The 24,320-nt window shown below is 36.0% G+C and overlaps 4 protein-coding genes across 6 annotated transcripts in view; 2 read left to right on the plus strand and 2 right to left on the minus strand.

The window, feature by feature from the left end:
- The window catches only part of LOC145594215 (bZIP transcription factor 16-like), a 9,163-nt gene extending 7,334 nt beyond the window's left edge, over nucleotides 1-1,829 (minus strand). The window contains exons 1-6 of the mRNA XM_081650551.1: nucleotides 1,540-1,829; nucleotides 1,345-1,447; nucleotides 1,147-1,203; nucleotides 613-690; nucleotides 208-297; nucleotides 59-118 (exon numbers count right to left, since the gene is read on the minus strand). Coding sequence (XP_081506677.1) covers nucleotides 59-118; nucleotides 208-297; nucleotides 613-690; nucleotides 1,147-1,203; nucleotides 1,345-1,410 — 351 coding nt within the window. The 5' untranslated portion in view covers nucleotides 1,411-1,447; nucleotides 1,540-1,829. The remainder of the gene's footprint in view (nucleotides 1-58; nucleotides 119-207; nucleotides 298-612; nucleotides 691-1,146; nucleotides 1,204-1,344; nucleotides 1,448-1,539) is intronic.
- Nucleotides 1-10,141, plus strand: part of LOC145594240 (protein AE7-like) — a 27,863-nt gene extending 17,722 nt beyond the window's left edge. The window contains exons 2-7 of the mRNA XM_081650577.1: nucleotides 6,317-6,338; nucleotides 6,480-6,632; nucleotides 7,101-7,206; nucleotides 7,303-7,402; nucleotides 9,562-9,607; nucleotides 9,809-10,141. Of these exons, the coding sequence (XP_081506703.1) occupies nucleotides 6,506-6,632; nucleotides 7,101-7,206; nucleotides 7,303-7,402; nucleotides 9,562-9,607; nucleotides 9,809-9,909 (480 nt within the window). The 5' untranslated portion in view covers nucleotides 6,317-6,338; nucleotides 6,480-6,505 and the 3' untranslated portion in view covers nucleotides 9,910-10,141. The remainder of the gene's footprint in view (nucleotides 1-6,316; nucleotides 6,339-6,479; nucleotides 6,633-7,100; nucleotides 7,207-7,302; nucleotides 7,403-9,561; nucleotides 9,608-9,808) is intronic.
- LOC145580993 (uncharacterized) lies at nucleotides 2,893-5,358 on the plus strand. Its single transcript, XM_081638070.1, has 4 exons — nucleotides 2,893-3,121; nucleotides 3,260-3,355; nucleotides 4,136-4,347; nucleotides 4,977-5,358. The coding sequence occupies exons 1-4, from the start codon at nucleotides 2,950-2,952 to the stop codon at nucleotides 5,010-5,012; spliced, it is 516 nt and encodes a 171-aa protein (XP_081494196.1). The 5' UTR covers nucleotides 2,893-2,949; the 3' UTR covers nucleotides 5,013-5,358.
- Nucleotides 10,142-10,769: 628 nt separating the features above from the next.
- LOC145594223 (vacuolar protein sorting-associated protein 25) lies at nucleotides 10,770-15,955 on the minus strand. 3 transcript variants are annotated; one of them, XM_081650565.1, is made up of 7 exons: nucleotides 15,457-15,657; nucleotides 12,721-12,842; nucleotides 12,434-12,573; nucleotides 11,666-11,719; nucleotides 11,490-11,578; nucleotides 11,326-11,401; nucleotides 10,770-11,062 (listed from the first exon to the last, which is right to left on the minus strand). In XM_081650565.1, the coding sequence occupies exons 2-7, from the start codon at nucleotides 12,777-12,779 to the stop codon at nucleotides 10,941-10,943; spliced, it is 540 nt and encodes a 179-aa protein (XP_081506691.1). In that variant the 5' UTR covers nucleotides 12,780-12,842; nucleotides 15,457-15,657; the 3' UTR covers nucleotides 10,770-10,940. The 3 variants fall into 3 exon arrangements, with proteins under 3 accessions (XP_081506691.1, XP_081506694.1, XP_081506686.1); XM_081650568.1 differs by lacking the exon at nucleotides 15,457-15,657 and adding an exon at nucleotides 13,178-13,269; XM_081650560.1 differs by lacking the exons at nucleotides 10,770-11,062; nucleotides 11,326-11,401; nucleotides 11,490-11,578; ... (1 more) ...; nucleotides 12,434-12,573; nucleotides 12,721-12,842 and adding an exon at nucleotides 13,581-14,857 and having other exon boundaries at nucleotides 15,457-15,955.
- Between the last annotated feature and the right edge of the window lie 8,365 nt (nucleotides 15,956-24,320).

Consider the following 24,320-nt stretch of genomic DNA (forward strand, 5'->3'; position numbering starts at 1 on the left):
GCACCGTGCATTAAGAGAACATACTTGCAGCATATAATCAAAAATGCTAAAAACTCACAGGAGCCTCAGCCACACCATTGGGGGACGGCATTGCAAATGGGCTAAAAGGATAAGAACCCTGAGGTACAAAACTAAGTTACAGCCAAATACTTAAATGTCAAAGCCATAAATGTAGATGTGGAGAGAATAAACATAAACCATAGTTACCGGAGGCATAGATGGGTGAGCATATAAGCCCCCGTGAGGATACATGGCCATATAGGGATGCGGTGGAGTACCATATGGAGGCATCATGTGCTACAAAAAGTGAATTGTACAAACAATATTAGAATCTCGGCTATAACAAATTAACAAGCATATAAGAAAAATTTAAAACAATAAGATTCTCAGCCAGTCAATATGATCTTTTACATATTTCAATACAGCTCAGACCCCTGACCCAGAACTTAAAAGAAAGGAAAAAAAAAAAACTTTCAGATCAAAGTAGACCTCCAACAAACAACAGCAATTGCAAAAGCAACATAAAAGAGAAAAAAAGGTTTAGGCATGACAGCAAATAACATATAACTGATATAAGACCCAACAATTAAAAATTGGAATTGATCGGAATACCTGTACACCCCACATGTAGGGGTGAGCTTGGGGACTAGATGCCAAGAAGCCAGGTGGTGGTGGGATAGGTGAGTACGCCTGTATAACAACAATAATAAAACAACGGCTTCTTCAGCTAACAAGCGATCAAGATAAAAAAACTAGTGTTACTCAAAATCAACATTCCACACAAAACCCATGTCACTCAAACTCAACTACAAGTGTTGGACAAGATTATGCGTTCAGGTGTCAAATTTAGCAATATTTCATGGATATTCTACACATTTAATAATCCAAACAAAATATGAAGTAACCATTTCCATGCCATAATTTCCAAGATCCAACACAGGAAAATTAGATGAAATAGTATCCAACAAGACAAGGAGTGTAGCAACATCATATCAGTACAAACAGATAACAAGATGAGCTACAAGATAAATTCATAACTCAAGTTTCAGCATCTCTCGATTAATCAAATTCCAAAATAATCAATTGAATACAAAACGGGGAAATAACCCGAAAAAGGGAGGCACATTCTATGATTCTATAACACACCTGAAACCCGGACCACTCGGGATTCACAGCCGCGGTACTCGTAGCCGAAGTCTGCTCCTATATCAACAATTAAATAGGACAATCAATTGGGAAATTAAGTAAGGTCTGAAACAGCATTGTAAGCTTCACAACAACATCCCACATTACACACAAACAAAAACCACCACCAAGATCCAAAAATTAACAGGAAAATCTTACTTGCGAGCTAACCGCAACCGGCGTTTTCGGCTCCTTGGCTGGTTTATCCGTTTCACTTTCACCCATGATTCACAATTATAATACCAAACTCCACAATTTCATTCTATAAACGCAAAATTAATCAAATTAACACCAAAAAAACAAAATTAAACTCAATTTTCAGAAAAATTGACAGCAACAAATTAAGAAACTTACCCAAAAATCAGCTGAGCTCGTCGGAAGAATCAAACCAAACAAATCAACTCAGCTAGACAAAAAAAGAATAACAAATTTTAATTTAAAATCAAAAACCAAATTAGGTATAATTATGAATTGGGCAATTAATTCAATGTGAATTCTGTGTAGGAATATCGAATTGAGAGAATCAATAAGATCAAATAAAAAAAGGGGGAAAATTGATTGAATTAATTGAAATTAGGGCTCGGTTTCTGACAGAAATTGGGGGAGACGCAGACGGGAGTCAATCAAGTTTTTGTCGTTGTGGCAAGTCGTTGTCGCGTAAGTTTTTTAGAGAGAGAAAAATTAACTCCTCCTTCGGCCCATTTCTATCATCCAAAAGCCCAATTTAGCCCATATTACGCCATGGTCCTAGCCCAATTTGTTTTGACGATAGTTACGATATGTTTCCAAAAATACTTCTTTCGTTATATATTAGTTGTATCCTTTGAATTTTTTATATGTCATAAATAATATCCTATCAGGTGTAACTAGCATAGTGCCCGTGCAATGCACGGATTATAAACCAAATTATTAAACCTGTAGGAAAAATAAAAATAAAAACAAAGATAATTCATTTACTATTAAAGGACTTGTACTAATGGTCAATAAAAATTAAAGGAACGTTATTTGAATAGTATTTTATGTTATTTGAATTTATTTTAATTTTTTATAATGTTATTTTATTAATTGAAAAATAATTGAATAATACTTCACATAGCTATATAAGAAGTGGACTAATTTATTTATATCTCCCGTTGAGAAAAAACTAAAATTTTCTTATCATACCATCCGCATCAGTAGCTACAATCAATCTAATATATACATAAGCCAATGAGAGAGTGACATTTGTCATCCTCACATTGAGGCGCTTGTCTTTTAGTATAATATATTGATTGATTGATTGATTGATTGATGGAAGAAGTAAGTAACTTCGTCAGTCTTCAAATTCACCTCAATTTTATTTATTTGATCTAATTTGATTCAAATTTGACCTTTTATGTATGCTAATCTATCAGAAAAAATATATCAAATTTGTTGTAATAATGTATTTTATGATCTATAACAACTGCACCTAAAATAATAAATCAGGTTCAAAACTTTCAAATTTGAACTTATTTTTGGGTTTTTTTTTTTAAAAAAATACATTTAGCATCAATATGGAGTTACACTTGTCTTTACAACATTTCTTGCAATCATACCATGTTATCTCACGAATCAATTACCGACAAAGTGTTGACTCACTTGTTAAGGTTCTTATCTCATATCCTAGAGGTTTAGGTTCGAATCATGATGCCCTAAAGAGAGGCCAAAAAAAGGGAGGAAAAATAAAAGTAAATAAAGGAGGGCGGGAATTGAGAGCACTGCAGCCCCCAATCTAAACTGCAAATGGAGAGCAACAATGGCGGAGGAAGTGCGGCACTAATAGGAAGTTCTGGAACTATCATTCTCTCTCCTCCTCAACAACAACTACCAACAGTAGATGTTCATCAACTTCCATGTTGCATCAAATCCAATGGTCCTTCCGACGTCTCTGATTATTTCAAACCCAAATCTTCCGGTAATTTCTACTTTTCCCCAATTTTTTTTTTTTATTATTTTTTTTTATCATTATTATTTTTTTTTAATTTGGACTATCCTTATTGTTTTTCGGTTAATTTAATTTCAATTTTTAATGGGTTTTTCTTGGATTTTTCAGGGGTTGAAGTTGATTGTGGTTTAGAATTGAAAGAAGCATTTTATAGGGGCAGAAATTTGCAAGGGGTTACTATTCCTCTTCCTGAGGGTTATTCTGGTAATTTTCTCGCTCTTCCTACCTTCAATCTTTACCTTTTAATTTCATTAATTTGATGATAATGTTAAAAGTATAGTCTTTTTTGATAAATTGCCAAATTGGTGGTATCAAAATCTGCATATAATTGAGTTGAGATATCTCAAATTGGACCCTTTTTTATGTAAAATTTATAGTTGTGAGATTATTTATACTATGTAACATTATACTTGTTATTGATATGACTCGTGTTTAGGGAGTTCTCATGCTTCGTTGTGGAAGTCTTTGGCTACTTTATACCAAACCATTTTTTGGTTGGGAAAGTTGTTATTCTAGTTAAGTGCATAGCTTAAAATGGTTCAATTTTGAATAATTTTTCGTGGCATAAAATTCAAGTAACCAACAATGATAATCTTACATGTATTGCTCTCTGTAATTACCATGGTGGAAGTAAGACTATTACTATACGGGATCGGTCTTGTCTTGCTTGCATTCACCGAAGGACAACCTCAATTGACTGATTCGTGTACCACTGACCACACAAAATCGATTTTTAAGATTAGACCACAATAACTGAGAATCATCATACTCTCCAATAGTAGCCCTCACTGAAGGATCGAGAGTGTTTTTAATCCAAGCAACCAACATCAAATCTTTTAGAGTGCTTGATTAGAACTATTATCCATCACCTTATTTGGTATGTTTAAGTGAGGATAATTTATTATGGGTTTTGCTTGTAGAAGAGTTACTATTGTAGAGATTTTTTTTTTATTTGATAATGTATGTTATATGATTGATCTTCAGGCTTTATAATAGGAAAGAAGAACTCTAATAAAGATAAGACTAAGAAAACAGCGGGAACAGGGAAAGCTCCTGAAATTTCTTCCAACAGCAGTGAAAACCATTGGGAGACGCTAGCTAAATGTGGGAATATGACATTTTGGAATCATGATAGTCTTCCTTCCCAAGATGATGCCTCTATGCGTGTGTTTCATTGTTTTGCTGTTGCTAAGGCGGTAAGTTCATTGTTTGCAAATGTCTTTCTAGATTAAGCTTCTCACATTGTAAGATGATTGTATTTGCCTTCTTTGTTTAAGTTATTTTGCATACAAGTATTTCTTTATTGAAATTTTCAGCTCTACTTAAGGTAAGAAACAACATTAAATGTGTGGCTCGTAAGCAATTAGATTACAATTCTAAGAGCAGATACACTGTTTTGCACCTTTTGGCGGTCTGAGGTTATATGGTGATAGCTTTGCCCAGACTAGACGTGAGACATAAGATTTCCGTGTGCTAAGAAGAATGCTGTAATTTTAACTGCTGATAGAACTATCGGTTGAAACTTTTTGAGTGACATGACAGTATCTTTTATTTGCGTGGATGTTGCTTTTGTGCTGCAAAGGAATGTTGTGTCAAATGCTAGAACCAGTTATTAACCTTACTACCAGTATCACTCGTTTGATTTACATGTTTAAAACCGTGTTTGCTTCAATTGTTCTACTGGTTGGTCTTTGCCGCTATGGATTGTGGTTTCAAACATGACGACTTCTCAATTTATGATTTAGTAAATATATGTTCACTTATTACTTCTCAATTTATGACTTCATACATGGTTCCAATTTAACACGTCTTTTTGCACTTGCAGCTGCATGAACCAGTGAGCGCTGAAGAACTGACTTGATCTGCCATCTGTTACTGAAGCTCTGAAATTATGATACAGTAGAAGAGAAGTGAAGCAATGTGCAATTTGGTCTGCAACTTTCATTACAAATATCAAGTTCCTGAATCTCTGAAGAATCTTCTGATACATAGAAAATATTTTCCATGTATCATCTTGGCAAATTGTTATATTTGGGAGGCTTCACAATTTAACATTGTACTTATATGTATCTTAGCTCTTGCTAACTCTTACATTAGGCTGATGTCTTCTTGTAAAATCTAGCTGAATGTTATGTAAGCAGACTTCTTCACTTGTTTATCTTGTGGTGGAATGTAATGTGAAATATAAGCGAGAGAATTGTACAAGATATGCCCAAGACAGGTGTATTTGCCCCCTCCCCCCTTCCTTTTTTCAAGTTTGTAATACGATATGCCCATGTTTCTAGCTTAGAGGTTAAGCTTACTTCGCTTGATTCTGATCAGGACTTCTGATATTAACCATACTGCTATTGTACTATATACATAACTGCTAACAGTGATCATCTTCTTTGGCGGGTTAAGAACTCTGCGCATCTTCCTCTTTATTTTTGTTAATGGTCTCCCAATTTTCCTGTTTATTTCTCAAAATTAAGTGTCAATCCCATTTTTGTAATGCATAACACTCCTCAATATGCCTTCATGTTTTGGTCAAAACCAAACCACTACTTTGCTGATCTCACACTTATCATACATTACATGTGATTGAACTCTTTGATTAGTCATCGAGATCAAAACAAAAATTGAAAAGCTTGGTGTAGTGTCAAGGGCTTTCAAAACAAATTCTCAAGATATAAGATTAAATCTCGTTTACATTATTGCATTTACATATGAGATTGAATGAATCTCATTTACAAGATGCAAAAGTTTATTAATTTATTAGTGGATGTCAAATTGTTAATTATAAGTAGTTTATTTGTTAAAATTTTAAAATAATATTCAAGATATGAGATTGAATCTCGTTTACATCATTTGTAACTCTCCTTACGCCAATACTATACAAATTTATTACATAACTATTTTTCTATACTATATTTATTTTTAAATTATTACTCGTGTCAATTGTCAAGGAGAAAATTAAAAATTGATTGAGATTGCTGGTTTTCTTTCTTCCCCCAAAAAAAAAGTAAAAAAAAAAAATGCCGGTTCTTCTTTGAGTTCTTTCACCTAAAATAAACAAAATTTTCCACCTCTAAGAAAAACAAGAAACCCCTTCATAAACCACTTTAATTTCTAAAAAAAAAAAAAAAAACCCTTAATTTCCTCAAAAATTCATCATCCTTCTTCAATCAGCAGCAGCAGCAGCAACAAGGTAAAGTTGAAATCCCCCACTACTCTCTCTTTAGATTAACAAGAAATAATTTTGAGCGTCCATTTTTCAATCATATAATAATTATATTTATGCCTATATTCTAAAGTTATATATAATTGAATTGAATTGAATTGTGGGCAGGTAAGAATTTCAGCAAATTAAGCAAGATGGTAAGTGGGTTGATTAATGCAAATCCTACGGTTTACGAGAAGTCAGAACGTCGGGTTCGCAACCAACCATCTGATGCCGGAGATGAATATGCGGTTGAACCTATTGATGAGCTTGAGATTTTTGATATCCTTTTATTTATTTTTGTTGGGAAATTTAAAGTTTGGAACTTGGAATTAAATTTGCCCATTATGCTAGATTAGGTTAAAATCATGGGGTTTTAGTTGATTTTTATGATTTTTTTAGGTTTTAAATTGAGGTGGGTATTGCCAATTATTGGTCTTGAGCACCTTGAGCTTGTTGATTTTGCTGTTGAGATTGCTAGTTTAATTGTATACTTGGTTTTTTGTTCATGATGCTATATTGGTGTCAAAATTGTGGGTTTCGTTGATTCAACAGTTTTGAGTTATATAATTAAGCTGTTACATATTGCTACATTTGTATACTAGTAATTTAGTAAGTGTACTTTGTAAATCTACGCAAATTTGTGCACCCGGGTCCATAGTCTAGGCGTTGATCTAATACGCAAATCTTAAGGATTGACAAGTTGGCAATGATTGATATCATATTAGTTAAACTTAACTGTAATTTTACATCATATTAGAGACATTAAAGATCCAGAGCATCCATATTCGCTGGAAGAGCTGAAAGTGCTAACAGAAGAATCGGTTGAAATAGATGATAAACGCAGTCATGTTCGGTAAGGATGAATACATATTTTTTGTTTAACTACTGCTTGAGTTGTCTTATTTTTTCAATTAAATGACTTGGTTCTATATTCATCTTCTTTTTGCAGAGTAACATTCACACCAACAGTTGAACATTGTAGTATGGCAACAGTTATTGGTCTCTGCTTGAGGGTGAAACTTATGCGCAGTTTGCCTTCACGTTACAAGGTATGAGCATATGCACGTGTCGATTATTATTTCTGGCATTTGTGGTCATTTTTCTTAGGTGCTTCTTGATCAAGCCTGTAATATCAGAGAAACTTTTATTTTATGTGATTTTGTATAAGATGGATAGTGAACTAAAATAGTAAAATATGAATGGTATGTTAGTTATTTTTTTAACACACTATTAAGAAAATCATGAATTTGAACATGTTAAAAAGGGTTTCTTAGTGGGGAACAAATTACATGGTATGAGGTTGGGGTGCAAATATACAGATTGAGAATAGGAAAATCCAGGATCTGTGCTGGTAAGGACTGAAACAGGAGTAAGTCAATTTAATAAATCTCATCATGCCATGGCGCAATATACACAATATGTGATCCCATTTGAGGCATGGCATATGCTCTAACTCTCCAAGGCTTATGGAGAAATACTTGAAACATAATAACTATATTGCTATAAAAGCACACCGAATCAAGATCCCTGACTGAAATGTAACTATTAAATTACATATCACCCTTTGTACTTTTTTCTCCTAATGTTTGTTTATCTCATTACTATCTAACTAATCTAAGCAATTGTGGCTTCTTGGATGGTGTGTTTTATTTCTTCGACCCTAATCCTCAAATCACACACCGTGATCGTAGGTTTGTAGTTATCAATATAGTTTGATATATCTGAAAATTTAATGAATGTTTAATTGTCAGTTGTATAGGATACAATTGGTTTTCACACGTTCTGTGCAGAATCATGTATTATAAACTTAATCGACCAAGGAAGTACTAGTAGAGACATAGGTTGTGACAGAGCTCTCTTCCAATATTTAGAGCTCTCAGCTAGTGGGACCTGAGTAGACCGTCATAGGATCAGAATCTTATCTGTACAGCTGTACTGCAGCTAATATAACCACATTTGCGCAATTTAGCTTAAACAATTGTCAACTAAGCTTCCCCTACTCCAATGGCATGGATAAGACCTGTGAGGTTGTGATACCTGCTAGTTAGAAGTAGAAGGGCTAATCAAGAAGTGAAGTAATTGGTCTGGTAGCTATAAGTTTGACTTGATGGAATCTTTCTTTATTTCTTCATGTTCAAAAAAATAAAATTGTTTAGATCGTCTCGTCAAAATCTTTCGCTGAATAAGGGAGGAGTTGTTTACCACGTGTTGTTGACGTAGTAATCATGCTTGTGAGTTGGAAAAAGGTCCTTAGGCTGAATTGCTGAAATTTCTATATTCCTTAACCGTAAATTTGAAAAAAAAAAAAAAAAACCACCAATATGTTTCTCTAGTATTATTTCCAAGAGTTAGTGAGAGTTAATTCTTTGTAGTTGCGATTTTGTGAGAATGTGGTACAAGAAGTTCAAGGACAGGTGTAATTGTGTAAAAATATAGTAATCTGCTGTGATGAGTGACCTGAATTTATCCAATATACGGAAGGATTTGGTTTCATTGGGATGGAGGCAAGGAGATCTAAACCACTTTGGATTGTGTGCTTACTTTCTTCAGGATTTAGTGTTGTCAGCCTACTTTGATTAAAAATGCATGAATAAAATAGCATGTTCGGTTGGCAAAGGGGACATATTGATTAGTGGCTTTATATTTCTAGTTGGCATCATAGATGTTTATGATTTGCCCCTTCCCTTTTCCAGGGATACCCATGGACTGTAATATCAATGTATCATAGATAGCCTACTCTAGGTCCTTTTGCTGAAATTTGATGGCATGCATAGGAAATATAGATACTCTGTGTTTGGTGGTCTTCTGAATGTATCAGTCCAACGTACAAATGTATACCTACATACTTATAAATTTATAATTAGGTGGTCATTTCAAACTGGTGGAGAAAATCGATGAAGTCCTACGATTAAAGGGTTAGTTAGGCCATTCGATCTCTGATTGTATCAATTTTGAACTCCAAACTCTAATGTAGGCTTAGATTTTCCTGTGTTGGTTTCAAAATATTCATGATCATGTATTAGTATCATTTCCCAATTCTTTCTTTTGTCGTTAGTTTTTTAAGGAGATATAATATCCTTTTGTCGATGCATTCTTTTCTTTTCCGGCGTTTGCGAGGGTGATGAGGTCAGATGCTCCTGTATTTGTCTTTATTTGAAATTGCATCTCCTGTTAGTCATTTATACGTTTGACTTATGTCAATTGCCAGGTGGACATTAGAGTTGCTCCAGGAACCCATGCCACTGAAGCTGCAGGTATGTACTGTATTAGAGATTGGTGATTTTGTTACCAACTTAAATCATTTGGGGAATTGGGGGTACGTTTGAAACTTTGAATGTCCTTTCATGACATCCGGATGATAGATTGAAATTTGCAGAGCCACCACACTTCCTCACAGATTTTTGTTCCTTGGGTTGGTTGCATACTCTGTAACACTATTGCTTCTTTTTTTGCAGTTAATAAACAGCTGAATGACAAGGAGCGTGTAGCAGCTGCTTTGGAAAATCCAAACCTTGTAGATATGGTTGATGAGTGTCTAGCTCCATCATACGCCTGAAGCCATATTGTGTAGTACTGTGGAATGTTTTGCCTTGTACTAGTTGTAAATTTCTCCAAAATTTTGATTTTTTGGTAGTTTCCTTCTAGAGTTGCCTTCAGTTGATGCATTTGTTTTACTGAGAATGCTTCAGTGCTCATTATTCCTTTTGAGCCTTCTATTTGTGCTACAATCAAATCTATTTTATTATTTGAAACAACTATTCTCTGAAGAGACATGTACCATACTGATATTCTTTTAGAATTCACGAAAATGTAGAGAGACATGTATAATACAGTCATACTAATATGCTTTAAACAAATGCCTTTGCTCTTTAACAAAATTGGCCTGTGCAGCATCATTTATAGAGGTAAGTTTTTCTAATACGAAGTCACTATTTTTAATGTAAACTTATATTAGTAATATTTGGCCAAGCAAAAGTAAAACTGCTATCCTTGTCACCTTGTGTTAATGTTTGAAAAAGCGTGCCTAAGGCACTGAGCGGCTGAGGGCATTAGAGGTCATGCACTTTTTATGGTCTAGGCAATGCGACTTTGTTGGGGCGCAGCTAAGGCGCACAAACAAAAGGGCGCACCAAGGCACAGCTTAAGGCGCACCCCTGAGGCGCACAGTTTTTTCAGAGTTTTTTTTATTGCTTATTATATGCGCCTTCAATGAGGCGCACCTTAGGCTCAAGGTACTCCAAAACGCCTTGGTGCGCCTTGAGTCTTATTATACATAGCCTTGTGTTGTTTCTGGATTTAGCGCTTTAATAACTGAATACAAGCAACATATTTTGTAATAGAATTCCTATGCTCACAATGCATTACATTCTTGAGTATTAATTCAAAGCAAGTTAGCAAGAAAGAGGAAAAACAAAATTGTCTAAAAACAGTACCCCTTGTATTATACTCTGTAATAAAAATATTCACTACTCGTATTACACTTGAATTCTTGAATATTGAAAACGTGAAATTCATATTATCTATCAAAATTTCACAGAGCAGAAATATTTTGACAGTATGAACATTCCCACTTCCTTTTTATAGAAGCTACACAGAAAATTTTACCCCATCATCGTCAGTAGAAGTTCCTTTAAATATTGCAAGCTTTCCTTTGTTTTCTAGAACCTTCAGAGCTCGCATCAGAACGGTGCGGTCAATCCCATGAAGCTCTGACAAAGAGATCAAAAGAATTGCTCAAAATTTTGTCTTAAAAGCAAAGAAAATGAGATTTATGACCCAAACAATTTTGCAAACTGTCATTATGATCAAATAAACTTGTTCTAGCAAGGTCAGCCTAGAATTTGTGATCATTCAAAGAACTATAGTATAATTTTTATTTTATCTTTTTGACGGGAAAGAACTATAGTATAATTGAGTTCACTAATGTGGTTCATCCCCTATGAGCAAAAATAGAAAATCAAGCATTCTTTACCAGTTCCCCTAGATTCAACACCGCTACGCAGCTCTTCAACAGTCATGACACTATCCTCCAACCCATTATCCTTAACCTGAAATAAAAGGAAGCACATAATGTTTACAAAATTTGAAGAAAAGGAGTAGATAAACAGAGAGAAAATAACGAAAAAGTTTACTGACAAAATTTAGGATTATGTCTGCCCAATCCTGAATCCTGTGCCAAAGAACAAGACATTTTTTATGACCTTTGTCCATCCATTCAACGCGTCCTATAAAGTAAGATGTAAAACTTGAGATACATCAGTAAACACTCACTCAAAACAGTTATTATTTTAATAAAGCATCGGTAGTAGAACCTTCGGCAACTAATGCTGACAAAAATGCTTCCTTAGCTTCATGGCTGAGAGATCCTGCACAAACAAATAAATGAGAATTAGTAATTTTTATTTGTTAATGTTAGACCAAATTTGGAAGAAACATAATGAGGTGAGCTCACCAAATCATGAAGTAAGGATTATTAAATTGACATAAAAGAGCAATTTGGAATATTTACATTTACATGGACAAGAAGCAAAATGCTAAGCAAAAGAGAGTGTTAATTAAGCTCTATAAAAAAAATTATACTAGTCTCTCATTGTTATGCCTCAAGGAAAATAAGCCTTTCTCAGCAGCATGCCCAGGATACAAAATCAAACAAGGAAATTACCTCATGTTCTCAACACTGAGCAATCACATATTCATCATAATTAATACGAAGTAGTGTCAAATGATTCAACCAAATAATCAAAATGGATGAAGAAACAAAGCAAAATAAGCAATTTATTAACTTTCATATGGCAAAATAACATGTAAAGCAGACAAGAAAAATAAAGGGTTATCATAGCAAAATAACATGTAAAGCAGGCAAGAAAATAAAAGGTTATTATGGAAACAAGTTAATAAATAAAGGGCATAGAAAGCTTGAGAAAGTCTCAGAAAGAAGTGAATAAAAGTAATGAGCAGTGTACTCTAGAAACTCAAAATACTGAAGAACTAGAACTGTGGCAACCACAACCCACAATCTTAAAATCAAGAAAAAGAAAAAGAAAGAAAGAATGTAGCAAAAGAGGACCAGAGGACCTTACTCTCAATAGTTGGATTTGAGAATAAAGGGAAGTCTTCTTCAAGAGAGATAACAAATATCTTCTGACTTCTGCAAAATTCAAGAATTAGCTCCTTCCAGAGTTGTATCTGCTTCTCTCGAGTGTCCCTAACTGGCTGCAATCTAGAATAATCCAACAAACATATGTAAGAAAGCCTTTTAAAAATTATTACAAGGTTGTAAACATTAGTTAGAAGAGAAATAGTAGGACTTTATACAGTGGGCATGCTTGAAATAGATAATTCAAAAGGACTTGGGAGAAGAAATTACGTGAAGTATGGTGGGTAATTGAAGAAGTTCGGAAGCTTGAAATCCCCCAACTTCTGCATCTCTACCAAAGTAAATAGAGTATGTGTACTAATTAATTTCCCCAAAATCAGCAATGTGTGTACCTGGGAAAGGGAACAGTTGAGAACCCTCCTTTACTCCTTATATAAATGAAGTTATCATAAACTTGAAGCTAAAACTTCCCAAATTTGACAAAGATGTAATTCATAAATGGATTAGGCTAAACAAGCAATTGACAATAGAAAACTAAAAGCACTTACCATTCAAAGATTTAAATCATTTGATAATCTTGGAACAAACACAGACAAGTAAAGGTGTTACTAATGTTGAAGCCACACACAATAAGAAAAAATGTGATAAACTTAACGGTATTATTTTCTTTAAAGGGAAAAGAGCACAATTCTTATTATACTAAAAAACTCGATTATTTATTTTATACCTCAACATTCTCAAAATTGTGCACAACACATGAACATCATATTTCAAGCTGAAACAAAGATCATTCTGTCCTGCACTCTTGCTAACCTACAGTAGAAACCAGGAATTGTTGGAAGATTTACTCATCCAAATTTTTAACCACCAGTTGAAAAGAATATAACAGACCTTCATTCAAATTCTGTCCTTCTACATGTGAAAAACTATATCCTCTTCCAAATCCACCACGAGCAAATGAAATACAGTATAAAGTTTCTTCCATCCCAAAGCAAATACTGATTATAATATATTTTAACATTCAGTGACTTACAAATTGTGACATTATTCTGTAATTTAAATAGCCCATCGCCAACTTTGCCTAAAAAGCAGACAAGATTAAGCATAAACTATTCAACACTTGAACAAAGAATATCAACTTAAGATAAAATTCTAATTTCCAATGAGATTTGAGTATCAAAAGGTGAAAAAGTTCCACAATTGCCAAATACAACCCAATACTAGTTACTACCATTCACACAAGAATGGCATTGCATTAGATCACAAAATAACTTCATTTTCTCTGACAAATTGTGAGTAAATCCGGTGGGAGTGAAGCAGGATCAAGCTCCCAACAACAGCCAGAAATATTAGGAGCCTCCTCTTCAGAAAGCTTTCTAGCAGGAATCTGATGTGAGAAGAGCCTGAAGTCACCTTTGTCAAGCCATCTAATAGCATGACACCCAATCTCTCGCCTCTTAAAAACTGCTCTAAAACCATTAACCTTTTCAAGGTATGCCATACTTAATCCATGAACTTCACTGTAACTTGTTAAAAACACAACAATGTCATAACATCGCTTATCCTTACTAAAAGATTCCTTGCCCCCTACATCCAATGCCCTTTCATTATAAAGAGCCCAAATCGAACCCTTTGTAGGGTATATCCTGTACAGCTTTTTGGCTGCTCTTTCACATTTAACTAAATGTGAGAAGATATTCAATAAATTTGTAGTATCCTCCCTAGCCACCACAAAGACTCCACAAGATATATGAAATCCCATTTTCTCCCAAGATGTCAGCCTCTCATCTCCATTATTCTGGAAGTCCAACCAGCTCATTTTCACCTCAAATGGATTCAATGAGACAACCTCATCTATCACCCCATAGTGCCTAGGCATCCCATCATCATCATCATATATTGCCCAAACTTGGCCCTTCTTGAAGCTCCTTTCAACTCTATCCTCATCAAAATCATAAAAGTCTGAATCCTCAACAGTCATTACTTCCATATCCCGATTCTCAATTAACATTAGCTGCCTCTTCTTCTTCTCTTCCAACACCGCTCTCTCCTCCCTAATATTAACTTTCTTCTTCCCTTTCAACTTCTTCTTCAATGCCCCCATTTTAATCTCAGCCAAAGTCAGTTCCGTCTCTGATTCTTCTGAAACCCCACTCCTATGTTGTTTTCTACAACCCCTTTTTGACTTCTCTCCATCCAGTTCCTCCACTACACCACTCTTTCCTCGTTTCCTGTCATCAATTTTTGACTCACCACCAATTGACACCACAACTCCCCTAGACTTCTCCCTCCCCAAAACCTCACTTAAGCTACCCATCTTCCTCTTTGATTCCGAAATTCCCTTCTTCTGTCCATTCATCGATCTTCCCTCAACCATATCCACGTCTACTTTCTTTCGTATTGTGACCTGCCCCAATTGAGTTGGGTGAGGATAAATACATACACCATACTACATTTTAAACACATGGTATACAATGACTGAAAAAAGAAATCCATCAAGCACAAATTCCTCGAACTTAAAGCGATGGCAGGTGAGACGCACACGGAACCAAGCTTATTTTACTGAATCATCATAGCCAAGCTAAATTACTGAATTATCATAGCCAAGCTAAATTACTGAATTATCATAGCCAAACTAAATTACAGAATTATCATAGCCAAGCTAAATTACTTTTATCAATCACAACCCGAACCTTGAATGGGTGATAGCAAATACATTCATACACATTGAATGATCAATGCATTACATCAATACGAACAAATAATGAATGCATCAAACATTAAGGGACCTAAATTAGGAAAGAAAAATCAAAATCAAAAACATATTCAACCATCAAATTGTTCAAATTCGTCAATGCTCAAAACTCAGGGTAATCGCAACAATAGAACTAACTTTAATTTCATAAATTCACAATTAAAACTGCAATTTGAATAGAAAATGTAAAGTAGCTTAGATTAGGGTTTTGCTATATTTAAGAGTAAGTAGAGTGAATGATGTTGAAATACCTACAAAACAAATATGCCGCCGCCGCCGTAAACGTCGAACTGCCGGAAAAAGGATTGCCGTGATAATGGAGTGAAAAGGCGAAACCGTGGAATTAAAGCTGCCTAGTTTTCAATCTTGAAAATTTGATTAGAAGACTTCAACTTCATTTTTATTTATTTATTTATTTATTTGAGGGGGCTTCAACTTTTAATTTGCTTAGTGATCAATTTTTTTATTATTATTATTATATTTGTTTAATTAATGAAAAATAAACTTTCGTGTCAAAAAAAAAATAATAAGAAATATAAAAAAATTATAATATAAGTCTTCACAACAATCACGGATCTAGCAAATTATTATCCTATGGTGTATAATTTGGATAAGTTGGTAAGAAGCTTACAAAATAGAGTAGAATAAAATAGATGTGTATTGTGTAGTAATATTATTTGGAAGGAAATAAGTAATCCGTAATTATCTTACTTACCCAGTTTTTTTAAGAAAAATAAATAAATGTGAATTTAGTAAATTTTTTTTTGATTCGAATGAGGAACTAGTCCAAAAAAAAAGGAAGAGTACAAAAACAGAACAAAGCAGAAAACTAGCAGCTAAAAAGAAAACAAGCACCTAGCTACGGAGGGACAAACCGTGGTAAAGCCACTCCTCTTGTGTCCTCCTCTAAAATACGATTAAGTTCTAACGGGATATCATTAAAGTAAACTAATTGAGAGTCTTGAATGACTCCGCGGTTGGCCAACCAATCCGCCGCTCGGTTTCCTTCCCGGTAAACATGAGCCACCTTCACTTCCCACCTCGAATCATTGAGCATGTTACGGCAATATATGATGTCCTGTATGTTTTCCCCTCTAGGCACTTCAGCCTTCTGCAAAGCTTGAATACAAGCCAAGTTATCCATCTGGACTTCCAGTTTTGGAATATGCAAGTTCATAGCCATCTCCAGCCCTCTTGTTAACGCCATAACTTCTGCCCTGAATGCAGTACAATAGCCAAAATTGCTCGCAAATGCTGTAACGCGCTGACCTGAGTAGTCTCTGATTATAGCACCTCCTCCTGCAGGGCCAGGACATCCCTTTGCATCCCCATCGCAGTTCAAAGCATACCACCCAAACCCAGGACTGATCCAACTGACATTGGTTTCAACTCTCTGTTGGCAGCTGGTATTACTTTCCTCAAGGTTACTAACCAATGCTCTTCTTGCTTCTTCATGACGAACTTGTAGAAAGGCACAAAAATCAAACGGTAGCTCATCCCTTTTGTTGAAAACATAAGCGTTGCGCCAACGCCATATCCACCATAAGGTCACCCCAAAATAAATTACCCAACTTTCAGCATCATTCTGATCAGGGTCTTTCATGTTCTTGACTATCCACTCTTTGATGTTGCCACTGTAAAATTGATGTCTAATTGAAGGGGTAAGCGTTTTCCTCCAAACAACTCTTGCTGCAGGACAATCCCTCAGAATGTGGAGGTTAGTCTCTTCTTCAGCGCCACAGATAAAACACTTCGAATCAGGGGCAAGCTTCCTCTTATATCTATTTAAATTACCAAGCAAACGTTCATGACAGGTAAGCCACATAAACGCCCTTATTCTTTGCTGTACCGGAGCCTTCCACACCACATTCCAGCATTCCTCATCTATGATGTCAGTCCCATGCTTCATAATTCTAATAGCCGATTTAATTGTAAATCGACCCTTCAAACCATCCTTCTAATAAACCAGATCACCTAAATTGGGATCTTTTCGCACAACATGACTTTGAATGAATTTCAAAGTGTCAGCATCCAAATAAGGGGAAAAAATATCCCAACGCCAACCTGAATCCTCTTCCCACATCTCATTGACAGTAGCACCAGCAATCTCATCAGGTAAAGGCTGCGTGATTAGATCAGACAGGGGTTTATCCGTGCACCATCGATGATCCCAAAACAGAGTACGAGTACCATCCCCAATTGCAATACGTGTACCCTCACCAATAACCTTAGCATTATCTGTTATGCCACTCCACACATTCGACATTCCCACCTTGGGCTCAAACATGTCAATGTCACACCTCCCTTTGCAATACTTTGCTCTTAATACTCTTGCCCATAACGCATTAGGTTCTGCTAAGACACGCCACCCAAGTTTTGTCAAAAAAGCTGCGTTGGCTTGTTTAGCCGAAACAATGCCAATACCTCCTTGATCAACAGGTTTTTGTAACATTTCCCAAGATAACAGGTGAACCTTTCTATACTCTTCATTACCACTCTTTCTATCAATTTTGTCACAAATTCCCCGAGGAATTTTGGCCGTTTGCATCGAATACATAGCCATGGTTGAGATGGTAGTTTTAGCAAGAGTAATACGACCCGCTAGAGATAGGTATTTTGATTTCCATCCCGCTAGCCTCCGATCAATATTTTCACAAAGATGGTTGTAAGTATCTAATGTTACACGGCTAGTCAAGGTTGGCATGCCCAAATACATCCCCAAGTCTTCAGTTTTTTCCATGTGTAAGGCATCACTAATCGACTGCTGGGAAGCAATATCAACATTGTTTGAAAAGTACACTCGTGACTTTGCCAAACTGACCTTCTGTCTTGAGGCTTGGCAGAAACGGTCTAATCAGTGGTGAATGATAGCTGCTTGATCCTCACTTGCTTCTGCGAAAAGAATTATGTCATCCGCAAAGAACAAGTTTGATAGAAGAGGACCATTGCGACTTGCCCGAATCGGTTTCCACTTTCCTTGGATAATGGACTCCTCAATTGTTTGGTAGAATCTCTCCATACACATAACAAAGAGAAAGGGGGAAAGGGGATCGCCTTGGCGAATCCCTCTACTCGGTTTAAAACTCTTTGACGGTTCCCCATTCCACAATACTTGAAGTGAAGCCGTAGTCACACATTCCATGATTAATTCAATCATGAATATAGGCAAGTTCATTTGAACCAACGTATCACGAATAAAAGACCAACGCAATCTATCATACGCCTTCTCAAAATCGATCTTAATAGCCATATAACCCTTTCCACTTTGTTTTCTCCGCATAGTGTGTATAACCTCTTGGACTATCACAATGTTATCTGTAATTTGTCGCCCCGGGACGAAACTTGCTTGAGTATTCGAGATAACATGTGGTAAAACAGGTTTTAGACGATTAACAAGGACCTTCGTAACCACCTTATAGGCCACATTGCACAAACCTAAAGGTCTGAATTGTGATGCAAGTTTCGGCTGCTCAATTTTGGGGATCAAGGCTATAAAGGTGTCATTAAGATGCTCCGGTAAACCTTTGCCTTCCAAAATAGGGATGATGGTATTATACACCGTTTCAGCCACATCTTCCCAATTTTTTTGGTAAAAAAGTGCCTGGAAACCATCTGGGCCTGGGGCCTTTAACGCACCCATTTCCTTGATAACTTTTTCAATTTCTACTCTCGAATATGGCAGAGTGAGAGCTTTCCAGTCTTGCAATGAGAGTTCCGGAAAAATGTCTTGGGGTAAATCATAGCAATCCGGTTCTCCCTCCTCAGTAAAAAGGTTTGAGAAGTAATTGACTATGTGGTCTTTAATCTCATTCTTGTCCTGTGTCCACGTATCATTAGGACCTTTAAGAGATTCAATTTTGTTCTTCCACCGTTTCACTATCGTACTAAGGTGAAAAAATCTAGTATTGCGATCACCATGCTTCAACCAATCAATTCGAGCCTTTTGATACCATAGGATCTCTTCTCTTTCAAGAATTTCATCAAGCTCGCGTCTCAACCGTGCTTCCAATTTTATAAGACCCCTATCCACCTTAATTGCAAGTTTCTTCTGAATTCCAGCTATGCGGGCATGAAGGTTTCTTTTCAGCTTAAAAATGTTGCCAAACACATCTCTATTCCAATGTTGAAGGTCTGTCGAAAGCTTGCTCAAAGAATTCATTAAATCCCCTTGCGCATCCCACTTTTCAGCCACAAATTCTTTAAATTTTTCGTGGGTGAGCCAGGTAGCCTGAAACCGAAAAGGTCTATGCAATGCTTGCATGGGAACAAAGCCATTAGGGGAGATAAAAAGGGGGCAATGGTCTGAATGAATCGCAGGTAAATGCTTCATAGCAGCCTTATCGAATCGAACTGCCCAATCACCATTGCAGAGAGCTCTGTCGAGGCGAGCACTCTGCCTAGTCTCAAGAGTTTTCCCCCTTGTCCAAGTGTGAAGAGCACCAGAAAATTCAACCTCTAACAAATCCATTTCTTCCACCCACTCATTAAACAACCTCGACCTTCGATTAGTCTCATTGCAAGATTTGTTTCTCTCAGACGGAAAACGAGTATCATTGAAATCTCCGGCCATAAGCCAAGGTTTATTATGAGTTGTAGCAAATTCTTGAAGATCCTTCCAAAGTTCTTGTCGTTTAGAAGGGTCAGGACTAGCATAGATCGCTGAAAAATACCAAGGTGTTGCACCCACCCGAGTTATTTCCATTGTGATATGCTGTTTGTGTTGGATGATGGGGTTGACAGTAACAAGTTCCTTCTTCCAATATACCCAGATGCCTCCGCTAAATCCAACCGCATCCACCCTTGAGTGACCATTATAACCTAAAATCGAGGCTATCTTGGTGGCTTGTTCTCCACCCATGTGCGTTTCAACTAATGCAAGCACATCGGGTTTATTCGTGCATACAACATCTTTAAGTGTTGAGATAAAATTCCTATTCCCCGCTCCTTGTACGTTCCATACCATACAAGTTATGGGTAACGAGTCCGGATTTAAATTGGGAATACTATCTTCCATAAAAACTGGGATGTTTGGAAGGGAGGAGACATAAGCTTGTCTTAGCAAAGTCAGCAAGCGTTGAAGCTCATTGGGTATTTTCAGCGTAGCCACCAGTTCCGAAGGGTTCGAAATTGGTGGTAGCATCGATTCCAATTGTACCTCCATCACGTGGATCATGGGGCACATTGACACTAGGTACGGTTGATCCCTCAAGGTCCCTATACATATTATCTTCTCCTGGGGAATTTGCAAAAGAATTGGATAAGGAGTTCGAGACATGTGTTAGGCTGGGATCTAGCTTCTTGATGGCTTGGTGTGTCTGTTCGATAGCTTCTTTTGGCTTGTTGATTGCTTTGGAAGAATGCACGAGGTTAGCTTTGGGGTTCACTTCAGATTGTTGTACAATATGGGAGTGAGAAATACCACTTTCCTTAACTTGTTCAGCCCTATTGTTCGTGATATCTGCTAAGGGAGTCGCATTATTTTGCACAACTTTCTTAATTTTCTCTTGATAGACCTTCGAAGCTACCTTTTTGGGCTTGAATTTCTGAGAATTCAAAGAGGTATTTTTGTCATGGCCAATAACAAAAGAATCTTTTTTTTGAATATTTTGTTGAGATATATCCCCTAAGTTAATTGTGGAAATATTATTTCCATCATTATCATCTTCTATCTCAATAAAATCTTCTCCCATATTTTCAGCTTCCAAATTTATCTCCTTAATTCCCTCAACTTGCTCATTCAAGATATCGAATCTTGAACCACTCCCTTGAATTACTCCAGCATGATTATTAGGAATATTCTTTCCTAAAATAGCTCCTCCACTCCCATCCACCGTATCTCGGTGTTCAGCCACCTTGTGCACCCCTTCATTAGCTTTCACACCACCTCCCTCAGGCTTGTCAATGCGTGGTTTCCTTTTCCTCGATGGCTTTTTAACCAACATCCACGATCCAAAGTCTTCTTTCTCTTCAGGTTTAGGATTATGGTCATGTAAAGGGTTATCATGGACATTGATGAAAGAATTTTCACCCTCTACCCGAGCCAAAGGACATTCATCTTCCACATGTCCCAATTTACCGCACTTGAAGCAGACCATCCTTATTCCCTCATATTGTACTCTCCAAATTCGCCCTTTAAGCCAGAATTTCGAGAGTAAAGGCTTAGACAAATCAATTTCAACACTTAGCCTTGTGAATTGTCCTCTCTCAGCTTGAGCAGTTGTTTTGTCTACTCTAAGTACCTTTCCCACCTTCGAACCAATTTTATTGAGAAAATTGATATCAAAATACTCCACTGGAAGATTTGGAATACGCACCCACGCAGTTAAAACCTTGATTGGAGATTCATCTAGGACAAAGTTGGGAACCCACTTCCTTATTGTCAAGTAATTGTCATCCAAAAGCCAAGGGCCTTGAGTAAGGACATAGTTATAATCTGCATGACTAGAAAATCTTGCTATGTAGTAGTTACACCCTATGTCAGTGAGGGTGAGTTCCCCTTTAATGTTCCATTTCTTTTTCAGCCTCCGTATCAATCCCATATACCCCATTCTTCCACTAAACATCTTAATGATTAAAGATGTTTTCCATGGTTCCCTTAGTTGTCTTTTCTCTTCTTTAGTTAGTTGGATTACCGGACATCTTTCATCATTAAGGATTTCCTCAGGAACGTCTTCATCATCAGAAATTTCTTCCTCCTCGCCATCTCCTTCAAAGTTCATTGGGAAGGACGATTCCTGCCTCGAATCCATTTTCGTCAGATCTCTAAATGACAATCCCATGTTGTGATTGTTCAAATTCATTCCCATATACTCTCCCCTATTTGCAGCATAAATAGGGTTTTGTTTCTCTCTAGGGGCTTCAGCCATTTGTTCATCTTCATTAGGATCTCTATAAAAGATGAATTGCGTGATTTTTCTTTTCGGCTTTTTATTAGACCGGATCAATTGATCCCTTTCTTCAGTTGAGTTCGAGGTTTCCTTAGGGTTCGAAGGGTTTCTTGGAGAGAGCATTTTTTCCTAGATTGATGTATCTGAACCGTGTGATTTGAGCTTTTTTTATGTGAATTTAGTAATTGATTGTTTGCCTATATGATGTGAATTTGAACTTTGTACAAATATTTTTCATGATCAATCATACAAAATCATGTAATATCATAGTATGGGTACTTTTTAGATTTTTGACCTTTTCTATAGTAAATTACTTCTAAAATGGTGTAGGGTATTTACACTTCCAAGTTACTTAAAACAAGCAATACAAGAAGTTCAAGCCAATAGTGAAGAGATGTTTCCAGAAAAAAAAAAAAAAAAAAAAAAAAGGACAATAATGAATGAGAAAAATAAAGAGATAGAGAGACTACAAATTTTTGAAAGAGAGTAAATACAAGAGCGTTGTAAAGCCATTAAAAAAAAGCCTAAAAATTGTTAATATGACAAGTCTAATGATAGGCAAGAACCCACGACAAATTGTGCCCTGGTGTTCAAACGAATTAACAATTTTTTTTATTTTTTTTTTTTTGTATCAAATACGTATGTAAGTCAGTAGGTGTGTCCTCTATGATGATGTATTTGTGCTTTATCAGATATTCTTTTGAAATAAAAATTTTCCACAATGACACTAGTTACTATAATGAGAAGTGCCTAGTACAAATATGTCAATATGTCATTAAACCTTAGTCAAACTCTCCCAATTCACATAATAAAAAAAATTATTTTTTTTCTTCGACTCTCCTTCTCTTCTCGTGAAATATAGGGCTGAGCAAAACTACCCGAAAACTCGAAAACCCGTTCCGTTACCGTTCCGAAAATTAGGGTACCCGATCCGATAACCATAACGGTTCGGGTATCCGTTCCGATAATTTGTTATCGGGTATGGTTTTTGGGTATCATTTTAAAATTAACGGGTACCCGTTCCGTTCCGATAAGCAATTATTTTGTTTTTTTTCCTACTTAAATCTATCTTTTCAATATTTAAACTCTTACATTACTTCATAATCACTATAAATATCAATAATTAGTAATGTTATTAATAATTTGGTCAAGATCATGTGGTATTGTTGTTAATTAGTGTTAAAAAATATCATAATAACTAATTTTTTAAGTTTAATTATCACTATTGGATACTTTATAGGGTACCCGATAACCGTTCCGAAAATTCGGGTACCCGAAGTCCGGGTACCCGAACTTATCGGTTCGGGTTATGGATATCACTTTTAGTGATATTGGTTATCGGGTACCCGAACCGTTATTACTAACGGTACGGGTACCCGTCCCATGCTCATACGGGTACCCGTCCCATGCTCACCCCTAGTGAAATATCCCTAGTCCCCCCAAATTTCAATTAAATAAGAACAGAATAACTTGAATTGTGTTTTCTCATGACTAGCCTAAAGCTAAACGTCTTAAACTCTATTATCAATGTCATATGTGGTTGTGAATTGTGACTTGTAATTTATGAATTCCCCTGTGATGCAAAAATCAAATCCAAGTAAGACATAGCCTTTGCTTTCAAGTTTTAAATAGATGGCCCAAGCAACAAAATGACTTGATACTAAACTTTTTTAGGCCTCATCACCGCCTCAATTATTTCCTTATTATCCAAAAATACTATTTCAATTTTTTTCAATAATAGGTGATGGGAGTGATGTGATAGGAACAATGGGTGATAAATTCATTTTTTTTTTAAGGTCAGCTAAAATAATGCATTTTAGGAATTATTGTGGTTAGAATATTAGTCGTAGATTTGAAAAGAAATAACCTCAAATCAGTCCCTTATCCTAAACGGATATGTTTACATTAAATAATCGGAGATATAAGTTCGATGGTTACATTCTTATAGTAAACATGCAAATCCTCTGGTTAACACCGAGAAAGATATATTATCGACTATATAGTTATGAGTACAAAAAACCTCCTATAAGTCTAATATAGATTACTAAAATTTTATGATTCCATCCCAAATCTAATTGACAATAAGTGCAAATATAATGTCTTGCCGACATAATTTGAAGTCAGTTATCCTCAACGGTTAGCTTTACTCGCAAAGAAATATAGGCATGTGCTTCAATTCAATTGATGACAAGAATAAGGCCTCCAAAGACAGTCTTTCCTCTATAGTA

The sequence above is a fragment of the Chenopodium album genome, chromosome 2 (assembly GCF_948465745.1).
Source record: "Chenopodium album chromosome 2, dcCheAlbu1.1, whole genome shotgun sequence".
Taxonomy (NCBI): Eukaryota; Viridiplantae; Streptophyta; class Magnoliopsida; order Caryophyllales; family Amaranthaceae; genus Chenopodium; species Chenopodium album.

What these genes read in the sequence shown, in the direction of transcription:
- LOC145594223 (XM_081650560.1), bottom strand. Translation starts at nt 14,827, where the DNA reads ATGGTTGAGGGAAGATCGATGAATGGACAGAAGAAGGGAATTTCGGAA.
- LOC145580993 (XM_081638070.1), top strand. Translation starts at nt 2,950, where the DNA reads ATGGAGAGCAACAATGGCGGAGGAAGTGCGGCACTAATAGGAAGTTCT. An exon ending in TTTCAAACCCAAATCTTCCG is followed by an intron (nt 3,122 to 3,259) that starts GTAATTTCTACT and finishes TGGATTTTTCAG; the next exon opens with GGGTTGAAGTTGATTGTGGT. An exon ending in GTTTTGCTGTTGCTAAGGCG is followed by an intron (nt 4,348 to 4,976) that starts GTAAGTTCATTG and finishes TTGCACTTGCAG; the next exon opens with CTGCATGAACCAGTGAGCGC.